This window comes from Canis aureus, chromosome 1 (genome assembly GCF_053574225.1).
Source record: "Canis aureus isolate CA01 chromosome 1, VMU_Caureus_v.1.0, whole genome shotgun sequence".
Classification (NCBI taxonomy): Eukaryota; Metazoa; Chordata; class Mammalia; order Carnivora; family Canidae; genus Canis; species Canis aureus.
This window is the reverse complement of record NC_135611.1, coordinates 85805204-85825094: the sequence shown is the minus strand read 5'-3', so window position 1 is coordinate 85825094 and position 19891 is coordinate 85805204. Positions and strand designations below refer to the sequence as shown.

Genomic DNA, 19891 nt, shown 5'->3' with positions numbered 1-19891 from the left:
TGTTAGTGTCCCTGGGAGCCTGAGGGCATCCCTGCCGCTCCTGGGATCCTGCCCGAGCTCCCTGTAGCGCCTTTCCATCTGGGAGGATTGGTGAAACTCCTGCTTCTCCCTGGCTGGGCTTTCCTGTCCTGGGGGCTCTTGCCGCCCCTCTTAGCCCGGCTCCTCCTGGGGACTCCTTCCCCACTGGATGTTTTTTAATTTTTTTTTTCCACTTCCTACCTTGATAGAAGCACAAACTCTTCTCACTGTAGTGTTCAGCTGTTCTCTCTTTAAGTTTCAGGCCGAATTCGTATGTTTTCAGGATGATTTGAAAGTTATCTAGGTAAGTTGGTGGGGACAGGTGACTTGGGGACCCTACTCCTCTGCCATCTTGCCCCATCTCATAAAAATCTTTTTTTAAAAAATAAATAAAAATAAAACTGAAAAACAGAAAACCTTAAAAAATTAAAAATAAATAAAATCATGACACACACATGTAAAAATGAACATGTTTAATGAATGAATGAGGACCCTAGTGAGTTGTTACAACCAGGTCAAAGGAAAATCCAAAGAATAGATACATTTATAGATCAGGGCTATTGAAATGATTGTGCAAATGGAGGCACTACTGTTTTGTGGGAGGTTATTTTTCCTGATGAGGGAAGATTGTCTCTACACTGGACTGAGTTCATGTGCAGATCTACAGACAAGAATTGTTTTGCATTGCTTTCTAGTGATCTATAACTTTCAAAATTACAAAATAGCTCCCATAGAATCAGATAACACAACAGGGTACATTGCAGAGAATTCATAGTTTCCCACCAAAGTACAATTTTTCCCTATAGTACCTTCTGAGAGGAGTTGATTTTTTAATAATAGGTAATTCTAAATATCAGAAGAAGCAAAAAGATGAAAGTGAAGTAAGAGTGTATGTTATAAACTGTCAAGGAAGGAACTGGATTCTTTCTCTATCTGGAAGATTCTGGTGAAGTTATGGACACATGAGGCATTAATTGCTAGTTGATGAACAAAATAAAATGCCATTTCTCTCAGTTTTATGTTAAATTTACATGTTATATATTTCTATTCATAAAGATACTATCATCAAGCAAGTATTTATGTATATAAATATACTCGGTATCAATTTCATTTAAGAAAGGGAAATATTCAGGAAAAAGAAGAAAAAACCATGGAATAAAAAATAAAGATCATTTGAATTAGGAAAAATTCCAAGGTCTGAATTAGTTTCTTCAAAATTACTCTAGTTTATTGCATTTTGTCCTTCTCGTCCTTTGTTCTAGGATAGAAGTGGTGGCAAACATATAGTGGTTGATCACTTCATCCTTATGCGTTAGATCGGTAACCTCTAAACTTGGTCTTAGAGATCATGGTATAATATTGAACTCTAAGTCATCTAGTAACCCAAAAAAATGAAGACTGGGTTTCTATGAATTATTAAAATTTTGTGATCCACATTCACATATTTGAGTAGATGAACCACACATCAAAAAATGAGAATATAGATAAGTGTATTTGAATTGCAAGCCATGGAATATATATATATATATATATTCCATGCATACATCTTATCATGATGTGGAGACTTGCTGGATTGTGCTCTCATATGTGACCATGGTCACTAAAACACTAAACAGACATTTGGTAGTGGGAGAGAGCACTTTCTGATATCGATCATCGAAGTATTCACTGCTGTGTTTAGGTGAAGAAGAAGAGGAGGAGGAAGATAAACTACCTCGAAGAGAGAGCTTGAGACCAAAGAGGAAACGGACCAGAGATGTGATCAGTGAGGATGACCCGGAGCCTGAACCAGAGGATGAAGAAACAAGGAAGGCCAGAGAGAAGGAGAGGAGGAGGAGGCTGAAGAGAGGAGCGTAAGTGAACTCTGATCTGTAACTGGGATTGTGACTTGTTCACAAGTGCCTAACTTGGAAAGAAGACCACTCCCTTTAGGTGCTCTGTGGCCTTGAAAACTATTTTTAGGAAGAACAGGTTTAATTTGATGTTGCCATTTTACTCCACTTAGTTAAATGTATTTTAAAATTAAAAAAAATAAAATAAAATTTAAATAGAATTCTAAAATGAATATACATATTAAAAATGGACTAGGAGAAATTTTCTTATGTGAGATCTAAACTATCATTGGTTATTAACATATTTTGAAGTTCTTCCATAGATGATATGCGTTGTTATCAAAGTGAAATGGAAAATCCCTAAAACATGAGCCCAAATCACTTGACCTTATAGAGCAGGGGTTATAAAATATGGCTAATTCCAGACCAAGAGTGAAGAGTGGTTCTTTCAGCTTTAAAGAGCTGTTGATTAAACAACAACAAACAAACAAAACCAAAGAAATATAGGATAAAGCTGTATGTAGCTCTCAAAGCCTAAAATATTAACCATTTGCTCTTTTATAGAAAAAAAAAGTGCTGGCCCATGTTACAGAGTATTGGGGTTGTCATTTCCTTTTTAACACAACCTGACATCTATCATTTCCACCAGGCAAACATTTCACCGAGTGTTGACTTTGTATAAAATAGTATATTAAATACCATTTAGGAAAAATTCAGGAAAATAATTTTTGAGTCTTTGCTTTGTGGAAATTTGCAGATGGCAGGCCAGTAAGAAAGGTGTGCATGTATCACATCCAATAATGGAAAACCCAGACCCCTTGGAAAGGCTTTAAGAGAACAGCTATTATGTTGTTTCCAGGTAGTAGGGTCATGAGAACCATCAGGAGATGATGAGATCTCCTCCAAAACACTCCTAGGACTTGGGATGAAGAGGAACTTCTAAGATGTCCCCCCCAAATGACACAAACTAGTGTTCAACAGCTAGCTTTTACTTTCCTTTTCATAAAAAATTATAAATACAATCGTATGAAAATTTTGGATAGTAGAGAAGCTTAGCATTGATAGATGATGATTCTTTTTAAAATAGAGAGATAACCCCATGCACTTCTTCATCATATTTTTATTGACTTCAGTTTTTAAATCCTCCTACCCTCTCTTCCTGTCTCTTCCTCCCCAAGCTCATTTCTTTCATCTTTGAATATCAAGACACCACCTTCTTTAAATGTTGCCTCTGGGATTTTTTATCCTATTTTCCTTTTAAGTTTTTTTATGCTTTTTACTTTTAAAAAACAAAAAAAAATCATCTTACTCTTTTAAGTTCTATGTCTTATTGTTGTCACTATCATGACGTAGTAATATTTCCTATTAGCAAAGCCTGTGCTTGTTGACAGTACTATTTCATCAATAGGATAGATGCATTATATAGGCTGTGACCCAGAATTTGCTTTTACTCTCTACATGTGCTTCAGAGAGGTCCTTTTAGAAAGGTGAGTTGGGTGGAAATTTCTGTGCTCTCTTGATCTGCTGAAGGCTGTCATGCGAAATGCTCAACCCCTAGAGAGAGAACCGTGTGAATCAATTGGGTCTTGGCCCCTACTGCCTGAGAGAATGTTGTCCTGGCGACAGTATCTATCCTTAGCTGGTACCACTCTCATCCCGATTCTGAGAAGCCCACAAGCACCCCTGCCACTAGTCCTCTCTACTTCTCCATACAGCCAGTTAGCTAACATGAACTTTGTGTCCAAAGGCTTTTCAAATTACATAATTACTGTCATAATTTGGGTAACTAATCTAAATAGTATTATACATTATTTGTAATGATTGATGGTTCTGATCCCTATTTTAAAGTTCATTTTCTATTTTTTATTTTGAAGATAAGTTGTTTTTTTTTTTTTTTAAGGAAATGTATTAGCAAACATATCTTGAGAAAAGATTTGTCGGCAAATCAGGGTACATTTATTTAGACTAACTCATTTCCAGTGCTCCCTTCAGCAGCACATATACAAGACTAACTCATTTCCAGTCTTTTAAACTTTCAAGTGAAACACCTAAGGGAATTCCTACTCCCACCCCCCACTGACAAAAATTTGAAGCCAACTAAAACCAAGGTTGTAATGCTAACTATCTTTGGAGACAGTTAAAAAAACACTGCCTTTTTAGACATTTTGGAGGATTTCTAATAATATAACAGGCTTTTCCTGACCCAGTTTTAAGTGAATAAGAAATATGTTCATAGCAGTGAGAAATTCAGCACATTATGCCTTTCCCCCCCCAACAACTGTTGTTTAAATAAATCAAAGTTAAGATGGAAAGCCATTCTTGCACAGATTAGCCATACATTTTAGAAGATGAAGCATTTCTATGTTATATTCTTTTAATATGATTAGCACTTTCTTTGATTCCTGGAAAAGCAGTTCCTTATATGCTGGTGAAAGTAATATTTTAATTACCTGCCTATTTGAAGATAACTCAGGAGACAACTATACCTGGTAGCACAACATGATCCGCTTGGAGCAATCAACAATTAACAAAGACTTTAAAAATATACCTGTCTGGGGTTATTTTGTGTAAGGATTTATCTTATCTTTCCCTACCATACTAATCTTGGGGGACACTCTTTTATCTTAGTGGACTTTGAGGGCTGGACTTATGATGATAACTCTGTCATTCAGAAAGAATTCTGTACATAAACATTTATGTAATTAATATTTATTCAGCTCCACTACTGTGGAAGCTGATTTGCTAATTTCTTTGGAAGACATGGGTATGAATATGCAATTGGCTGTATTCTCTAGGAGCTCATTATAGAGTAAGGGAGGGGCCACTTAGACACAAATTATTGTGAAGTGAGACAGTATAAATGTGCCAGAGAAAAAGGATAAAGTTGTTTGGAGCCTTGGAGCCTTAGAGAAGACAAAACTGTTATATGGGATAATATATATGGATAATCAGAAAAGAGGGTTAGTGAAGAGATTTCAAATAATGTTTTAAGGAATCATAGAAATAAAATAGATTAAACTCATAAAGTACTGGATTTAAGATAGCAGGAAAGTTTATAATTAGTGTTAGGAAGATTTCCATTAAATGTTTTCTAAAAATTGGCATGTAAAGAAATTAGCTGTAGTTACAGGGTAAATCCACATACCTAATAGATAATTTATTAAAATTTTTTGATGATTCTGGATTAAATGATGATACTGTTTTCTATATGATTCTAAATGGGAATTCATTAATTTAAAGCTTTAAGATACTTACATATAGATACCGTTGACCCTTGAACAACATGGTTTTGAATCCACTTATACATGGATTTTTTTCCTTTTTTTTAAAAAAAATAATTCTAGTATTGTTAATATACAGCGTCATATTAGTTTCAGGTGTACAATATAGCAATTGAACAATTTGATACATTACTCAGTGCTCATTATGATAAGTGTACTTTTTTAAAAGATTTAATTTATTTATTCATAAGAGACACAGAGAGAGAGAGAGGCAGAGACACAAGCAGAGGGAGACGCAGGGCTCCCAGGACCCTGGCCTGAGCCAAAGGCAGACGCTTAACCACTGAGCCACACACACAGGCATCCCTGATAAGTGTATTCTTAATCCCTTTCACCTATTTCACCCATCCTTCCACCCACTTCTCTGGTAAACATCAGTTTGTTCTTTATAGTTAAGAGCCTATTTCTTGGTTTCCTTTTTTCTTTTCGGTTTTATTAGTTTTGTTTCTTATATCCACATATGAATGAAATCATATGGTATTTTTCTTTCTCTGACTGACTTATTTTACTTAACATTATACTCTGTAGATTCATCCATGTTGTTGCAAATGGCAAGATTTCATTCTGTTTTGTTGCTGAGTAATATTCCCATGCACTACATCTTCTTTATCCATTCATCTATCCATGAATACTTGGGCTGCTTCCATAATCTGGGTATTGCATATGATGCTGCAATAAACATGGTGGTACACATATATTTTCAAATTAGTGTTTTCATATTCTTTGGGCAAATACCCAGTAGTGGAATTACTGGTTCATATTGTAGTTCTATTTTTAGTTTTTTGAGGAACCTCCATACTGTTTTCCACAGTGGCTATTTGCATACCCACTAACATTACACAAGGGTTCTTTTTTCTTCACATCCTCACAAACACTCGTTGTGTCTTGTGTTGTCCATTTAAGCCATTCTGGTGTGAAGGGATATCTCATTGTGGTTTTGATTTGCATTTCCATAATGATTAGTGATGTTGAGCATCTTTTCATGTGTCTGTCTGCCATCTGCATATTTTCTTGGAGAAATGTCTGTTCATGTCTTCTGCCCATTTTAAAAATTGGATTATTTGTTTTTTTAGTGTTGAGTTGAATAAATTCCGTATATATTTTGAATACTAGTCCTTTGTCAGATTGTGTCATTTGCAAATATCTTCTCCCATTCAGTAGGTTGTCTTTTGGTTTTGTTGATTGTTTCCTTTGCTGTGCAGAAGCTTTTTATTTTGATGTAGTCTCAATAGTTTATTTTTGCTTTTGTTTTCCTTGCCTCAGGAGACACATCAAGAAAATGTTGCTACAGCTAATGTCAGAGAAATTATTGCCTGTGTTCTCTTTTAGAATTTTTATGGTTTATAGAGTTTTTATGGTTTTATGTACCTTACATTTAGGTCTTTAATCCATTTTGAGCTTATTTTTGTGTATGGTATAAGAAAGTCATCAGTTTCATTCTTTTTCATGAAGCTATCCAGTTTTCCCAACATCATTTGTTGAAGAGACTTTTTTCCATTCCATATTCTTGCCTTACATGGATTATTTTTAATAAATACAGTGCAGTGCTATAAATGTATTTTGTCTTCCTTGTGATTTTCTTAACATTTTCTTTTCTCTAGCTTACTTTATTGTTTCTTTTCTCTAGTTTACAGTATGTAATATATATAACCTACAAAATATGTATTAATTGATTATTTACATCATTGGTAAGACTTCAGGTCATCAGAAGGTTATTAATAGTTAAGTTTTGGGACAGTCTAAAGTTATATGTGAGTTTTTAACTGCACAACAGTCAATGCACCCAAGCTCCATGTTATTCTAGGGTCAACTGTATTGTGAGTTTTTTGGAAGGATGGGCAAGTTAAAGACTTAAAATACTAAGCAATTGAATTATCAATCTTAAATATTTTTGTTGCTATTGTTTTCTAATTAAATCTATTCTTAATAGTTACTTGACATATTTTCTTTTTCTTATGATAGTTTCCACAAAGATTTCAATGAAACAGTTATCTATATAATCTAGATTTAGTCTATGTCTACATGGAAACAATTTTTTTGGTAACAACAAAACAATCTTTTCTTTCAATTGAAATATAATTTACACACAATGTTACATTAGTTTCAGATATATAACATAGTGATTTGACAAGCAAAACAATCATTTTTACTAAAACATATGTTTTCCTCTTATGACAAACCAACACACATATTATTATTCTGATTGGCAAGTTAAGCAAATAAAAAATGTGAATATAGATGTAATAAAAAGGTCTTCAAGTATTTTATGTTGTGGTTGTACAGCACTAAGATTTTATATAATAGGCATCAAATAATTAAAATGGAAATAACCTAATGGCAATCAGAGTTGTATTTTAGAGTATACTTCCATTGTTCTCTTACTATGAATTACTATTCTAAGCAAAATATCTGAATTGGTCAAAAAAAATCAAACTGTTATTAAGAAATATTATTTTATTTTATTTTATTTTTATTTTTATTTTTTTAAATTTTTTTTTTAATTTATTTATGATAGTCACAGAGAGAGAGAGAGAGAGGCAGAGACACAGGCAGAGGGAGAAGCAGGCTCCATGCACCGGGAGCCCGACGTGGGATTTGATCCCGGGTCTCCAGGATCGCGCCCTGGGCCAAAGGCAGGCGCCAAACCGCTGCGCCACCCAGGGATCCCAAGAAATATTATTTTAGAAAATTAATATGAGTTTTTATTTCATGACATGATTAAAAACTGGGTTGATGGGAAAGAAAGAATACAAAGTCATTTTGTATGGTCAGCTGTAGAACTATGGCTATGTCCTCCTGTTCCTCAGTTGGAACTTAATTTTTTTTAAGATTTAATTTATTTATTCACGAGAGACAGAGAGAGAGAGAGGCAGAGACAGAAGCAGGCTCCATGCAGGGAGCCCGACGTGGGACTCGATACTGTATCTCCAGGATCACGCCCTAGGCTGAAGGCGGCGCTAAACCGCTGAGCCACCTGGGCTGCCCCATCAAGCTGGAACTTTAAAGCAGCTCTACTATAGTCCTACTGTGTGTAGTCATCCCAAGAATAGTGAGCAACAAAGTATTTTTCTTTCTTTTTTTTTTTTTAAGATTTTATTTATTTATTCATGAGAGACACAGAGAGAGAGAGGCAGAGACACAGGCAGAGAAAGAAGCAGGCTCCACGCAGGGAGCCCCACGCGGGACTTGACCCTGAGTCTCCAGGATCACACCCTTGGCGGAAGGCGGCGCTAAACCGCTGAGCCACCCGGGCTGCCCCAAAGTATTTTTCTGTTTAATGCTGAGTCAGATTACAATTTCTTTGTCAGTCAGAGTTTAGTTAGGAGAAAGAAACTTCAGATGTTACTTGAACAGAAGGTATTTACTAAGAGAACTGTTGATAGGTATCAATAATTGTTACCTAGGTTATAAGAGAACACTAAAGTATCATGATACAAGTTTTGGAAGCAGCTATCGGGAAAGAGGTTGAAATTTATACTTAGAAGCATTGAGGAGGAATGCAATGGGCTGAATCCACTGAAGAGGGGGTGATACTCAAGTGGTGCTGGTTTCTATGGGGGTGGTAATGAAGCTGGTTCTGTTAGTGATGGAAAAGTTGGCAATAGATTCACCTGCACCCTCCAGTTAGTGCAGTGAAGAATCATTACTAAGGAGGAAGTGCCACCCCAGAAAGCCAAAGAAAAGCCCAAATCCCTCTTTAGTATCTTCTGTTGGTGCCTGCCATTGAGCCAGCCAAAGCAGAAGTGTGCCCTGCAGAGTCCCAGCCCCAGTATCGCAATATTAACTATAGAAGGGTGAGTTTGAAATTGAGTGACAATAACTTGAGTGACAATAAATAGAACACCTACCACTAAAAAAATTAATCTTTACAATAGAGCATTACATTCCTTGATTTAAAATCATGTTGCTCATGTTTAGATGTTTTTTGTTTTATTAGTTCTGGATCCTGTAGTATTTTTGCAATCCTAGGAACATAGAAAAGAAAAGATACATCTCATTTGTTCAGTGAGAAACTAAATTCCTTTGAAGGTCTCTTCAAAGGATTCGCTTCTCCCAAATATACTTCAAGTTGAATTTTATCAACTGAAGTTTTGAATTTAATTAACAGATTAAGTTACCTTTGAGAAATAGATTTTTATTTTTCCATATTTCAATTTTTCTCTTTCTCTTGAGACATAGCTAACAAATTTGTAAGGGCACTTCAAAGACATCTTCACCTCTAATTTACTATACTTATTGAAAAGTAATGGTTTTCAATGAAATGTAGAATTAGTGAAGGAAAGTGTACAAGGGAACAAAAAAGAGGAAAATATGTTGATAGATCTGTAACTAATATTCCACTGATTTTTGTTGTTCTGAGAGTTTGAGGCTGTGGAGGTAAAACAGTTTCAGGACTTCAGAATGTAAACACTATTGTTTAAACTTATAATCATTCCAGAAATCTTGTATCAGTATTCAGACAGATACAAGCTCTCATGCTTATAAGTCTTGGTATCTGCTATGTACAGCCAAGTTGATACACATGGAATGAATATCTGATAGCATTCTTTTTTAAGTTTTAAGTCAAGCAAAATTTAACTTTATTACTTTTTTTTTAAAGGGAAGAAGAAGAAGAAATTGATGAAGAAGAATTGGAAAGGTTGAAGGCAGAGTTAGATGAGAAAAGACAAATGATTGCTACTGTCAAATGCAAGCCTTGGAAAATGGAGAAGAAAATTGAAGTTCTCAAGTATGGTGCCACCTTTTGTAATTAGACACACTTTCCCTGATTGCTGATCTCCTAAATCCTCTGAGTATTACCTATACTTTATACATAGTGTTATATATATCTTTTACTTAAAATACTGTTACTTTATATAAGGTTCATGGTCATAGACATGTACCCAACATATTATATATGTCACATGTCATGTATGTGAACACATCACATATCACAGATATGTACATATATGCATATATACATACCATCACTAGAGAGGCTGAGCTAATGATTATATTTAAAAAAAAAAATTATGAGCAAATTCGTTGTTGTTCAGAGTCTTATAACCTCTGGTCACTTTTAGTAATTTGTTCCTTGAACTGAGAATTTTTTTAGTTGAATACATTCATTTCTATTTCTCTAAAAGAGATAATATATTTGAATTTTACAAGTTTGTGTGGCTTGCACATTCTTGTTCCTCTGCAGATTCCCCACCTCAAATGATATAATCAGGTGACAGTTCTCTTTAAAGCACAGGGAGCATATTAAGCCAACAGAACAGTACATAAGATTCCAATTAAGGATTATGCTAATAGCTATTCCATGGTGACATATAAATGACCCAATTTCACTCTTCTGTTGAGTGTTGATGAGGGTACAAACAGACTCAGAGACACATGGATTTGCCAACTCCCTGTATGAAAAGACAAATGATTCTCTCTTTCTGAGGGACGGGAACAGATTCATTTCTGATCACTTCTGAGGTTCATACTATATTACCTTGCCAAGGTTGTCGGGGAGGTGAGACATGAATAAAAGGGAACGTGTCTGTGATAACAAGCATGTTTATATCTTTCAGTTGTACTACCGATTGCATTTTTTCTCAGAACCATTTTTGTAATTAATGGTACATTTCCAAAGCTGTCTCTCCACAAGGCTATTTAATAATAATGTTAGTGTTATAGTATAGTATCGTTGTCTTTGGTGATGAGAAAAGAACTGAAGTAGCTATGAGGATATTTCACTTTTAATCTTAGCTTTGCAAAAGAGTAAATCTTATTTAAAGGCTTTGCTAGCTTCTGGGGCATCAGCTACCTCATATCTAAAATCAAACAAGATATTCTAGATCTGTCCTGTGAAATGAGAACCTAGCCATCATTTATAATGGCATTGTTTTGTTTTGTGGACTCAAGTTTCCTAAGTTCCAAACAATGGTCTTCCCAGCAACCTTCTGGAACAGCGCAGTAGTAGGCTGGGAACTCCATGTGCACTTACTTGTAGGCACCAGCCATGAATGACAGCAAAGGCAAGCAGAGTTCCTGGTTCCATGAAGCTGGTCACGTGTATGTGTGCATGTGTGTGCACACGTGTGCATGTGTCTGTTAAAATAGTTTTCATTCAATGAAGTGAAAATGATGCTAAATGATAGGTTTAAAAATATCCTTACTTGGCAAAATACAAATTTGGCAACTGCTTTATGTTGCTTCCAAAATGTATTTTGAAATATTACTGCCCGTGAAATCCCCCATACTGGAAACCACAGGTAATCGTATGTAGAAAGGGATAAAATTGGAAAGCAGTAGTATTGTGAACCTTCCAAGCATGGGTGTGAAATTGAGTAAGAATGCCAAAGAGTGCATCTTCCCTTTCCACCTGCAGAAGGTGTAGAAATACCCTCCTCCCTTTTCTGTATCTCTCATGTGGGGCAGCGGAGTAGGAATGGGCTTCTAATTCCAATCTGAATCTCAGACCTTCCACTTAATGGCTGTGCAAATTTGAGTGAATTGTGTAGCTCTCTGACATTCAGGTTCTTTTTTTTTTTTTTTTTTTAAAGATTTTATTTATTTATTCATAGAGACACAGAAAGAGAGAGAGAGGCAGAAACACAGGCAGAGGGAGAAACAGGCTCCACACGGGAAGCCTGACATGGGGCTTGCTCCGGGTCCTCAGGATCACACCCCGGGCTGCAGGCGGCGCTAAACCGCTGCACTACCGGGGCTGCCGGACATTCAGGTTCCTTATGAAATTATGCTAATTTACAGGGTTATTGGAATCATAAGATGAGATAATTTACATAAAATGCTTAGCATGGTGTTGGAACATAGCACACAGAGGGGAAGCACAAGTTGTACTTATCACTTCCTCTCAGGACAGAGTCAATCTTGCCTGGTCCCCTGCAGCGTGACAGGAGAGATGGAGAGGGTGTGAGACATGGCAGGGCTGGGTGGAAGCAGACCCAGCCGGGGACAACCACGGGAACCCTAGGGGATGGTGACACATTGGTAGTAGTCTGGATGGGCAACTGATTTTGCCATTCCAATGAAGAATAGAGCATCTTGACAATTTGGCAGAATCTGGGGCCAAGCTCCTTTCAGGTGTTCCAAGTGTACTCAGGGTAACCCTGTAGCAGATTCCAGAACTTGGGTCCTTGAGCTGAGTCCAGGAATTAACCCATTTTTGGAATGGGGGAGAGGTAGGGATTGGGGTGCCAGGAAGGCAATACCAGGCTCTGTTGTTAGGGCAGAGGTTGAAAATGGGGAGTCTGAGACTCAATCTAGGTCGTAGATCTGAATGTTAGGTTTTTATTCAGCCCAAATGCTTTTTGTTTCTTTTTCTTTTGTTATTTTTTCATTTTTCATTCACATATATAACAAAATTTACCATTTTAGCCATTTGGGGGGTATATTTTTTATAACATTTTTTCCTTGTTGCCAAACATTGAAAAGTAGGAGATTTTACATTAAGGAAATCCAGAAATGAGATACCTGGGTGGCTTAGTGGTTGAGCGTCTGCCTCTGGCTCAGGTCGTGATCCTGGAGTCACAGGGTTGAGTCCCTTCAGGGAGCCTGCTTCTCTCTCTGCCTCTGTCTCTGCCTCTCTCTGTGTGTCTCTCATGAATAAATAGATAAAATCTTAAAAAATAAAATCCAGGGATGCCTGGGTGGTCCAGTCTGTTAAACATCTGACTCTTGATCTCAGCTCAGGTCTTGATCTCAGGGTCATGAGTTCAAGCCTGACATTGGGCCCCATGCTGGGCATACATTTAAAAAAAAAAAAAAAATCCATGGGACGCTTGGGTGGCTCAGTGGTTTGGTGCTTGCCATAGGCCCAGGGTATGATCCTGGGGTCCTGGGATCGAGTCCCACATTGAGCTTCCTACGTGGAGCCTGCTTCTCCCTCTGCCTGTGTCTCTGCCTCTCTCTTTGAGTGTCTCTCTCATGAATGAATACATAAAATCTTAAAAAAAAAATCCAGATGTCCAGCTTTTGCTGGATAAGTGGAGGATCTGGTCCCTCATTCCTACAGGGAAATAGCAGCTGGGGCTTGGCACTAGTTGCCTCTGCAAAAGGGGCATTCACTTTTCAGTGTGCACAGTTCTCAAACAATCCACATCACCTGCTGACACTACTTGGTTAAAGCTTGTATGCATTCCAGTGTTCGGCCTCCTACCTGTGCAGCAAGGGAGCAATATCGGCACGTTACCAAGATAGCAATTCAGAACATCAACTTTAAAGCCAGCTTGCAGAATGGAAGCACAGATTCAGGGCCAGAAAAGGAATGATGATGGCTTCTCACATGTCAGTAATGCTCACCAGCTTGCGATGATTGTCTGTGGCCAGAAGTGAGTCCTGCTTCGTAGCTTTGCAATGCTCTGCACAGCTGGTGTCAGCGATTGGCCTGATTTCCTTGGTTTCAGCCTCCTTAATGGAGCTGTTGGCACTATAGTCCCCGGCCTGTCTCCCTTTGTGGGTCTCTCAATGTTGTATTAAGCGGCTTCCCCGTGGATTTCAATCATGTTATTAGAGCAAGTGGTCAATACTTATGGTATATAGAGGTAAAGGTTTCTCTACCCCAACATGAGAGTAGAGAGGGAACTTTTCTCCTACCCTTTATGTCTTTCAGGGACTTCTAATTCTGAGAGGACATTTCTGAGGATTATGTTATCCCAGAATTCACCTCCAGTCATCAATCCTCACTAAGTATATGGAATCCAAGGCAGTAGGCTCAGTATAACTACAGTAGATACTTAGGTCATAGGTTTGGATCTGTGTCAGGGTTCCAAGGCTTTCCATCTGGCTCTGAACTATGAAAAACTGAGGAAACACCCAAAACAGATTTATCAGAGGGTCAGGCTTTCAAGATGTGTTTTAGAGTAAGGCATAGGGAATAGCAGCTATTATATAATAGTGGGGGGGCCCTCAGAGGTGGTTCCCACTTTCTGAAGGGATGCTCACTAGCAACATGAGCATCCTTAGAGCTGAGGCCAAATGACAGTTAAAATAAGCAGTTAATACATGGGCAAGAGGCCCTAAAAATGGGTTGTTAATCCCTGAGGACTCTTGAACGTGGCTCAGGAGTGGAGCTCAGCACTTTCAAGGCAGCAGTATTGGCTTTTTAGGACTGAAGAGAAGGCACATCTTTCCTCTGTCACCGGGGACAATGTTTTTCAGTGTGTTTTCCTGTGTGCTAATGCAGTTTTGCACATTCGTGTGGCCTTAAACCTGTTGAATGATAATCTCCAGGTTTGGAAAGGCAGGTGTGCCTGGCCCAGACCAGGGTATGCATATTTTTGTTTTTGACTCTAAACGTCATTGATATACAGTCAGGATTGAAGTCTACTGTCTTTTGATTCGGAGAAACAGAAAACTTCAGTAAGCAGAATGTCCTGCTCTATAAATTGTTTATCAAATGGGTGAAAATATGTGGTGGGGGGGGCAGGGGAAGGGAAATAGTGGTATAATTTTCATCTCTTTGAAACTCAATTCCTAATTTTTTATTAGTAATTAATTTTAAAAATATCCAACAGCCAGAATTGTAGGCATAATTTTTTTAAGTTGTTAATGGGTTTCCCTTGGAAGTTGGTTACCTAGATCTTTCCTCCCTGTATTTATAGATGACTGCATAACCTGATAGCAACCATCACAAGTGATATAAAACACCTAGATGGAAAATAACTGGTCTACTTATTACTCATCTTGAAATCTCAAAACCAACTACTCCTGAACATGGTGTGTTTAAAGTCTGTATGACTAAACTTGAATAAGCAACTACTTTGTTTTGTTACAGTAAGGTGGGTTGGAGAGTGAAAATAAAGAGATGTGAGGGCCACCTGTTTGGCTCAGTGGTTAGATTTCTGCCTTTGGCTCAGTACGTGATCCTGGGGTCCTGGGATGGAGTCTGGCATCGGGCTCCCCACAAGGAGCCTGTTTCTCCCTCTGCCTAAGTCTCTGCCTTTCCCTCTGTGTCTCTCACGAATAAATAAATATCTTAAAAAAAGAGAGAGAGAGAGACATGGACTCCAGGCTAAGTTCTACTCTAACCTCACCTCTTGGAGCCTCATGTATTTATTCATACAATGAAGGGATTGGATGGTGGCCAGTGGTTTTCAAACTGTTTACTTCAGAGTTCAAGTGGTTTGGTGAAATCCCTTCAGGGCAAGGCAGGCAGAGGTAAGAGAGGGTTGCCTGGCCACACCACTAGCTCCCAGCAGAGACTTAGGGATTGTTTCATCTACACAATGGCCTTGTATATAAAGCACCCATTTGAAGGAAAAATAAATGCTTCTGTGCCTATTGACATAAGAAATAATTAAATATGTCTTTTGCCCATTTCATGATTGGATTGTTTGTTTCTTTGGTGTTGAGTTTAATAAGTTCTTTATAGATCTTGGAAACTAGCCCTTTATCTGATAGGTCATTTGCAAATATCTTCTCCCATTCTGTAGGTTGTCTTTTAGTTTTGTTGACTGTATCCTTTGCTGTGCAAAATTCATGAAATGGGCAAAACACATGAAGAGAAATCTCACAGAGGAAGACATAGACATGGCCAACATGCACATGAGAAAATGCTCTGCATCACTTGCCATCAGGGAAATACAAATCAAAACCACAATGAGATACCACCTCACACCAGTGAGAATGGGGCAAATTAACAAGGCAGGAAACCACAAATGTTGGAGAGGATGCAGAGAAAAGGGAACCCTCTTACACTGTTGGTGGGAATGTGAACTGGTGCAGCCACTCTGGAAAACTGTGTGGAGGTTCCTCAAAGAGTTAAAAATAGACCTGCCCTACGACCCAGCAATTGCACTGTTGGGGATTTACCCCAAAGATACAGATGCAATGAAATGTCGGGACACCTGCACCCCGATGTTTATAGCAGCAATGGCCACAATAGCCAAACTGTGGAAGGAGCCTCGGTGTCCATCGAAAGATTAATGGATAAAGAAGATGTGGTTTATGTATACAATGGAATATTACTCAGCCATTAGAAATGACAAATACCCACCATTTGCTTCAACGTGGATGGAACTGGAGGGTATTATGCTGAGTGAAGTAAGTCAATCGAAGGACAAACATTATATGTTCTCATTCATTTGGGGAATATAAATAACAGTGAAAGGGAATATAAGGGAAGGGAGAAGAAATGTGTGGGAAATATCAGAAAGGGAGACAGAACATAAAGACTCCTAACTCTGGGAAACGAACTAGGGGTGGTGGAAGGGGAGGAGGGCGGAGGGTGGGGGTGAATGGGTGACGGGCACTGAGGGGGCACTTGACGGGATGAGCACTGGGTGTTATTCTGTATGTTGGTAAATTGAACTCCAATAAAAAATAAATGTATTAAAAAAAAAGAAATAATTAAATATCCTCACTTAACTGGATATTTAAAGAAGCTGATTTGGGGGAGGAAGCAGTTCTTATATTTCATGAGGGTATGGGAATACTCTAATATACTTTCACATGAAACGGCTCTTGGGTAGAAGATATTTTAAATTTATTTATTTTGATAACAGACATGTTTGCTTAGCTATTATACTGGCTGCTTTAATTTCTTAGCTTTGTGGCACGCTGACCCAATATTTCTGGGAGTTGTGCGTTGGCTAACTTGCCCTGGTGATTTATTAATGGCACATTCGTTAAAGCCAAGAAAGTAATTCTTAGAATTTCACTTACATTTAAACATGTGCTTTTAATGGTCAGCTAGTCATTAAGGTAACAGTCTTTCTTACTCAATCTTCCTTCACCCTCCAGTTCCTTTTTGTTTGTTTTGTTTTTGATTTCACTGTATTTTTTTTTTTTTCCGTTGGGGGAGCTAAGGTATTTCTAAGACAGTAAGAATAGACCACAATTGATGTCCTTTGCTGGCCCGATCTGGGAAAGCTAGTCCCTTGGCTCCCATCTATTCCTCTCAAGTTCCTTGGAGCTTGAGATTTTTATAGGTAAGAATCATGATTTCTCTTTTTGTTCACAAAAGACTTTCCTTCATCTGTCATTATGATGGAATGAGGACTTCCACACAAGAGGACCTTTGATCATGGGTCCTCACCTACCAACACACACTTCACCCATTGGGATTCTTTTTAATCAATAACTCAAACAAAGTAGCGGTGTTCAGTTTTTGTACTTTGTAAGTACCTTATGTATATTGATTTTCTCCTCTAAAGAATGACAACTATTGGAAATCAGTACATCTGAATTTTGCTGATCATAGTGTAACATTGACATCCAATTTTTCTTTTCTATTTTAAAATTTAATTTAATTTTAAAATTTTGATTATTTATTTATTTATTAAAATATTTTATTCTTTATTCATGAGAGACATAGAGAGGCAGAGACTCAGGCAGAGGGAGAAGCAGGCTTCCTATGGGGAGCCTGATGAGGGACTCAATCCCAGGACCCTGGGATCATGCCCTGAGCCAGAGGCAGATGCTCAACTACTGAGCCACCCAGGCTTCCTTATTTATTTATTTTTAATGATTTTATTTATTTACTTGAGAGAGAGTGAAAAGGAGAGAAAGAGAGAGTGTGAGCACGATCAGGGGGTGGAGTAGAGGGAGAGGGAGAATCAAATTCCTTGCTGAGCATGGAGCCCACCAAGGGGCTCAATCCCAGGATTTGGGATCATGACCTGAACCGAAGGCAGACACTCAACCGACTGAGCCACCCAGGTGCCCCTATTTTTATTTTTTAGAGAGAGTACATGTGTGAGTGGAGGTGGGGAGGAAGAGGGAGAAAGAATGAGGATCTTAAGCAGTCTCCATGCCCAGTCTGGAGTCCAAGGCAGAACTTGATCTTGAGACCCTGAGATCATGACTTGATCTGAAACCAAAAGTCTGACGCTTAAACGACTGAACCACCCAGGTGCCCTGATATCTAATTTTTCTATTATTTAATAAATGCCTGCTAGGTATTAAGCATGATACTGTGACCTTGGACAATTTTCTTAGCTTTGCGTCCTTGCATTTTCTCACTTATAAATGAAAATAACAGTACTGCTTCATAGAATTATTGAGAGGATTAGATCAGTTAAGATCTACAACACTTAGAATGATGCTGGCCCATAGTAATCATTTTATGCATGTTAGCTATTATTATTTTACTATCATAATTTCATTTATCACTCTCAACCATCCTTCAACAGAGATATTATTACTTTGGTTTTGTATGTAAGGAAACCAACACTCTGAGAGGATAAGTAATTGTTTATGTTCAGGTAACTAAGTGGTAGAACCATGATTTGAACTTGTGTAGAAAATTACTCTGATGAGATGCAGATCTCTAAGTATACTAATTGCCAGGCAAGCTCTACCAGTGGTCATGGGACTGAAAGGTTCACAGAGCAAACTACCATATTCAAATCACATGTCTATTAAGTCAAGTTAAAGTATAGTGACAAGTGAGAGCAAAGAGATGGGGTAAATGAACATGCCAGGAAAGAATGATAATAGAGTGACGTAGTAGGCCACAGGAGCACACTTCTTGAATATTGGATATCACAATATTCACATGTCCTGTCTTTCTCATTCTACTGATAGTGTAGTTAAGAGGACTGAGGTCCCTGAACACGTGGGTGGCTCAGTCAGTTGAGCATCTGACTCTTGATTTTGGCTCAGGTCATGATCTCAGGGTTGTAAAACTGAGCCCCACATGAGGCTCTGTACTGGGCATGGAGTCTACTTAAGATTCTGTCTCTCTCTCCATCTCCCTCTGCCCTCCCATCCTTGCCACTTGAGCATCCATACACATTCTTTTTCTCTTAAGAGAAAGAAAAAAAAAAAGAGGATCAAGGTCCCAAAGGGTCCCACAGAATGAAGATGATGGGCCAACCATAGGCATCTGCTCTATCAGAATGACACAGAGCAAGTATGTTTGACTATAGTAATACCTTGTCAATTAGCCTGTTGAAATGCCACAGTTGTAGCTGCTTTTCTTGAGCAGAACACATGCTAGGAGAAGAGAAACACATTGGATGACACCAATGCATGGTCAATTTAGTGGTGACGGATAATCAGTCCCAGAGTGATAGGATCATAAATTGGTCCTTCCAACCACTTCTAACCTTCTTATTTGTTCATCGTATTTTCCATCTACTTTCTGTCTTTCTTTGTCAGGTATTACAGGTCACTAACTTACTTACTATCTGTATGGGAACACATCTTGTTAATTATGCCTATGTATCACATGCTACAGGTTTATTTATTAGCTATACTTAACATATCCTGTGTGCCGAGCCAGCTACAGAATTTGCAGGATCTGGTGCAAAATGAAAATGTAAGACCCTTTGTTAAAAAATAGTTCAGAATTTCAATGATTAAGAATTTCAAGATACCAATGGCAGAGCATTGAAGTGGGCACTGAGCACACATGGGGCTTTGTGTGACTACATAGTCCCAGGCATACCAAATTTACACTGCCTAGGAATTTCATCTGAATATTATGAGCCAAGAGCTTTCTTATTGTCTATGTTTAATTCTTCTAATCAGTTGCATCCATTACAGTAGCATAATGGAACAGTCTCAAATAATTCAGCAAACTCAGCTTAACAGAACCAAGTCTACGTTACTCCAAAGACTGTTCATGCCCTACAGTTGGGGTGTTCTTTTCCAATACTATTTTGAACATGTGATCCCTATGTTCAAGGCCTTCAATACCTCTCCAGGAATTAACAAAGTGTACAAGCTTTTGCTTAACAAATCAGTGAAAAAAAATCAGTGAGCTCTACAGTCTGGATTTGCAATCCGAAGTCCAGTTTCTTTTCCAAATAATTAGTTACTGAT

At 38.0% G+C, this 19891-nt stretch overlaps 1 protein-coding gene across 1 annotated transcript in view; it reads left to right on the top strand.

Moving 5' to 3' along the window:
- Window positions 1-19891, top strand: part of TMC1 (transmembrane channel like 1) — a 138295-nt gene that overhangs the window by 34569 nt on the left and 83835 nt on the right. The window contains exons 2-3 of the mRNA XM_077856722.1: window positions 1700-1871; window positions 9732-9860. Coding sequence (XP_077712848.1) covers window positions 1700-1871; window positions 9732-9860 — 301 coding nt within the window. The remainder of the gene's footprint in view (window positions 1-1699; window positions 1872-9731; window positions 9861-19891) is intronic.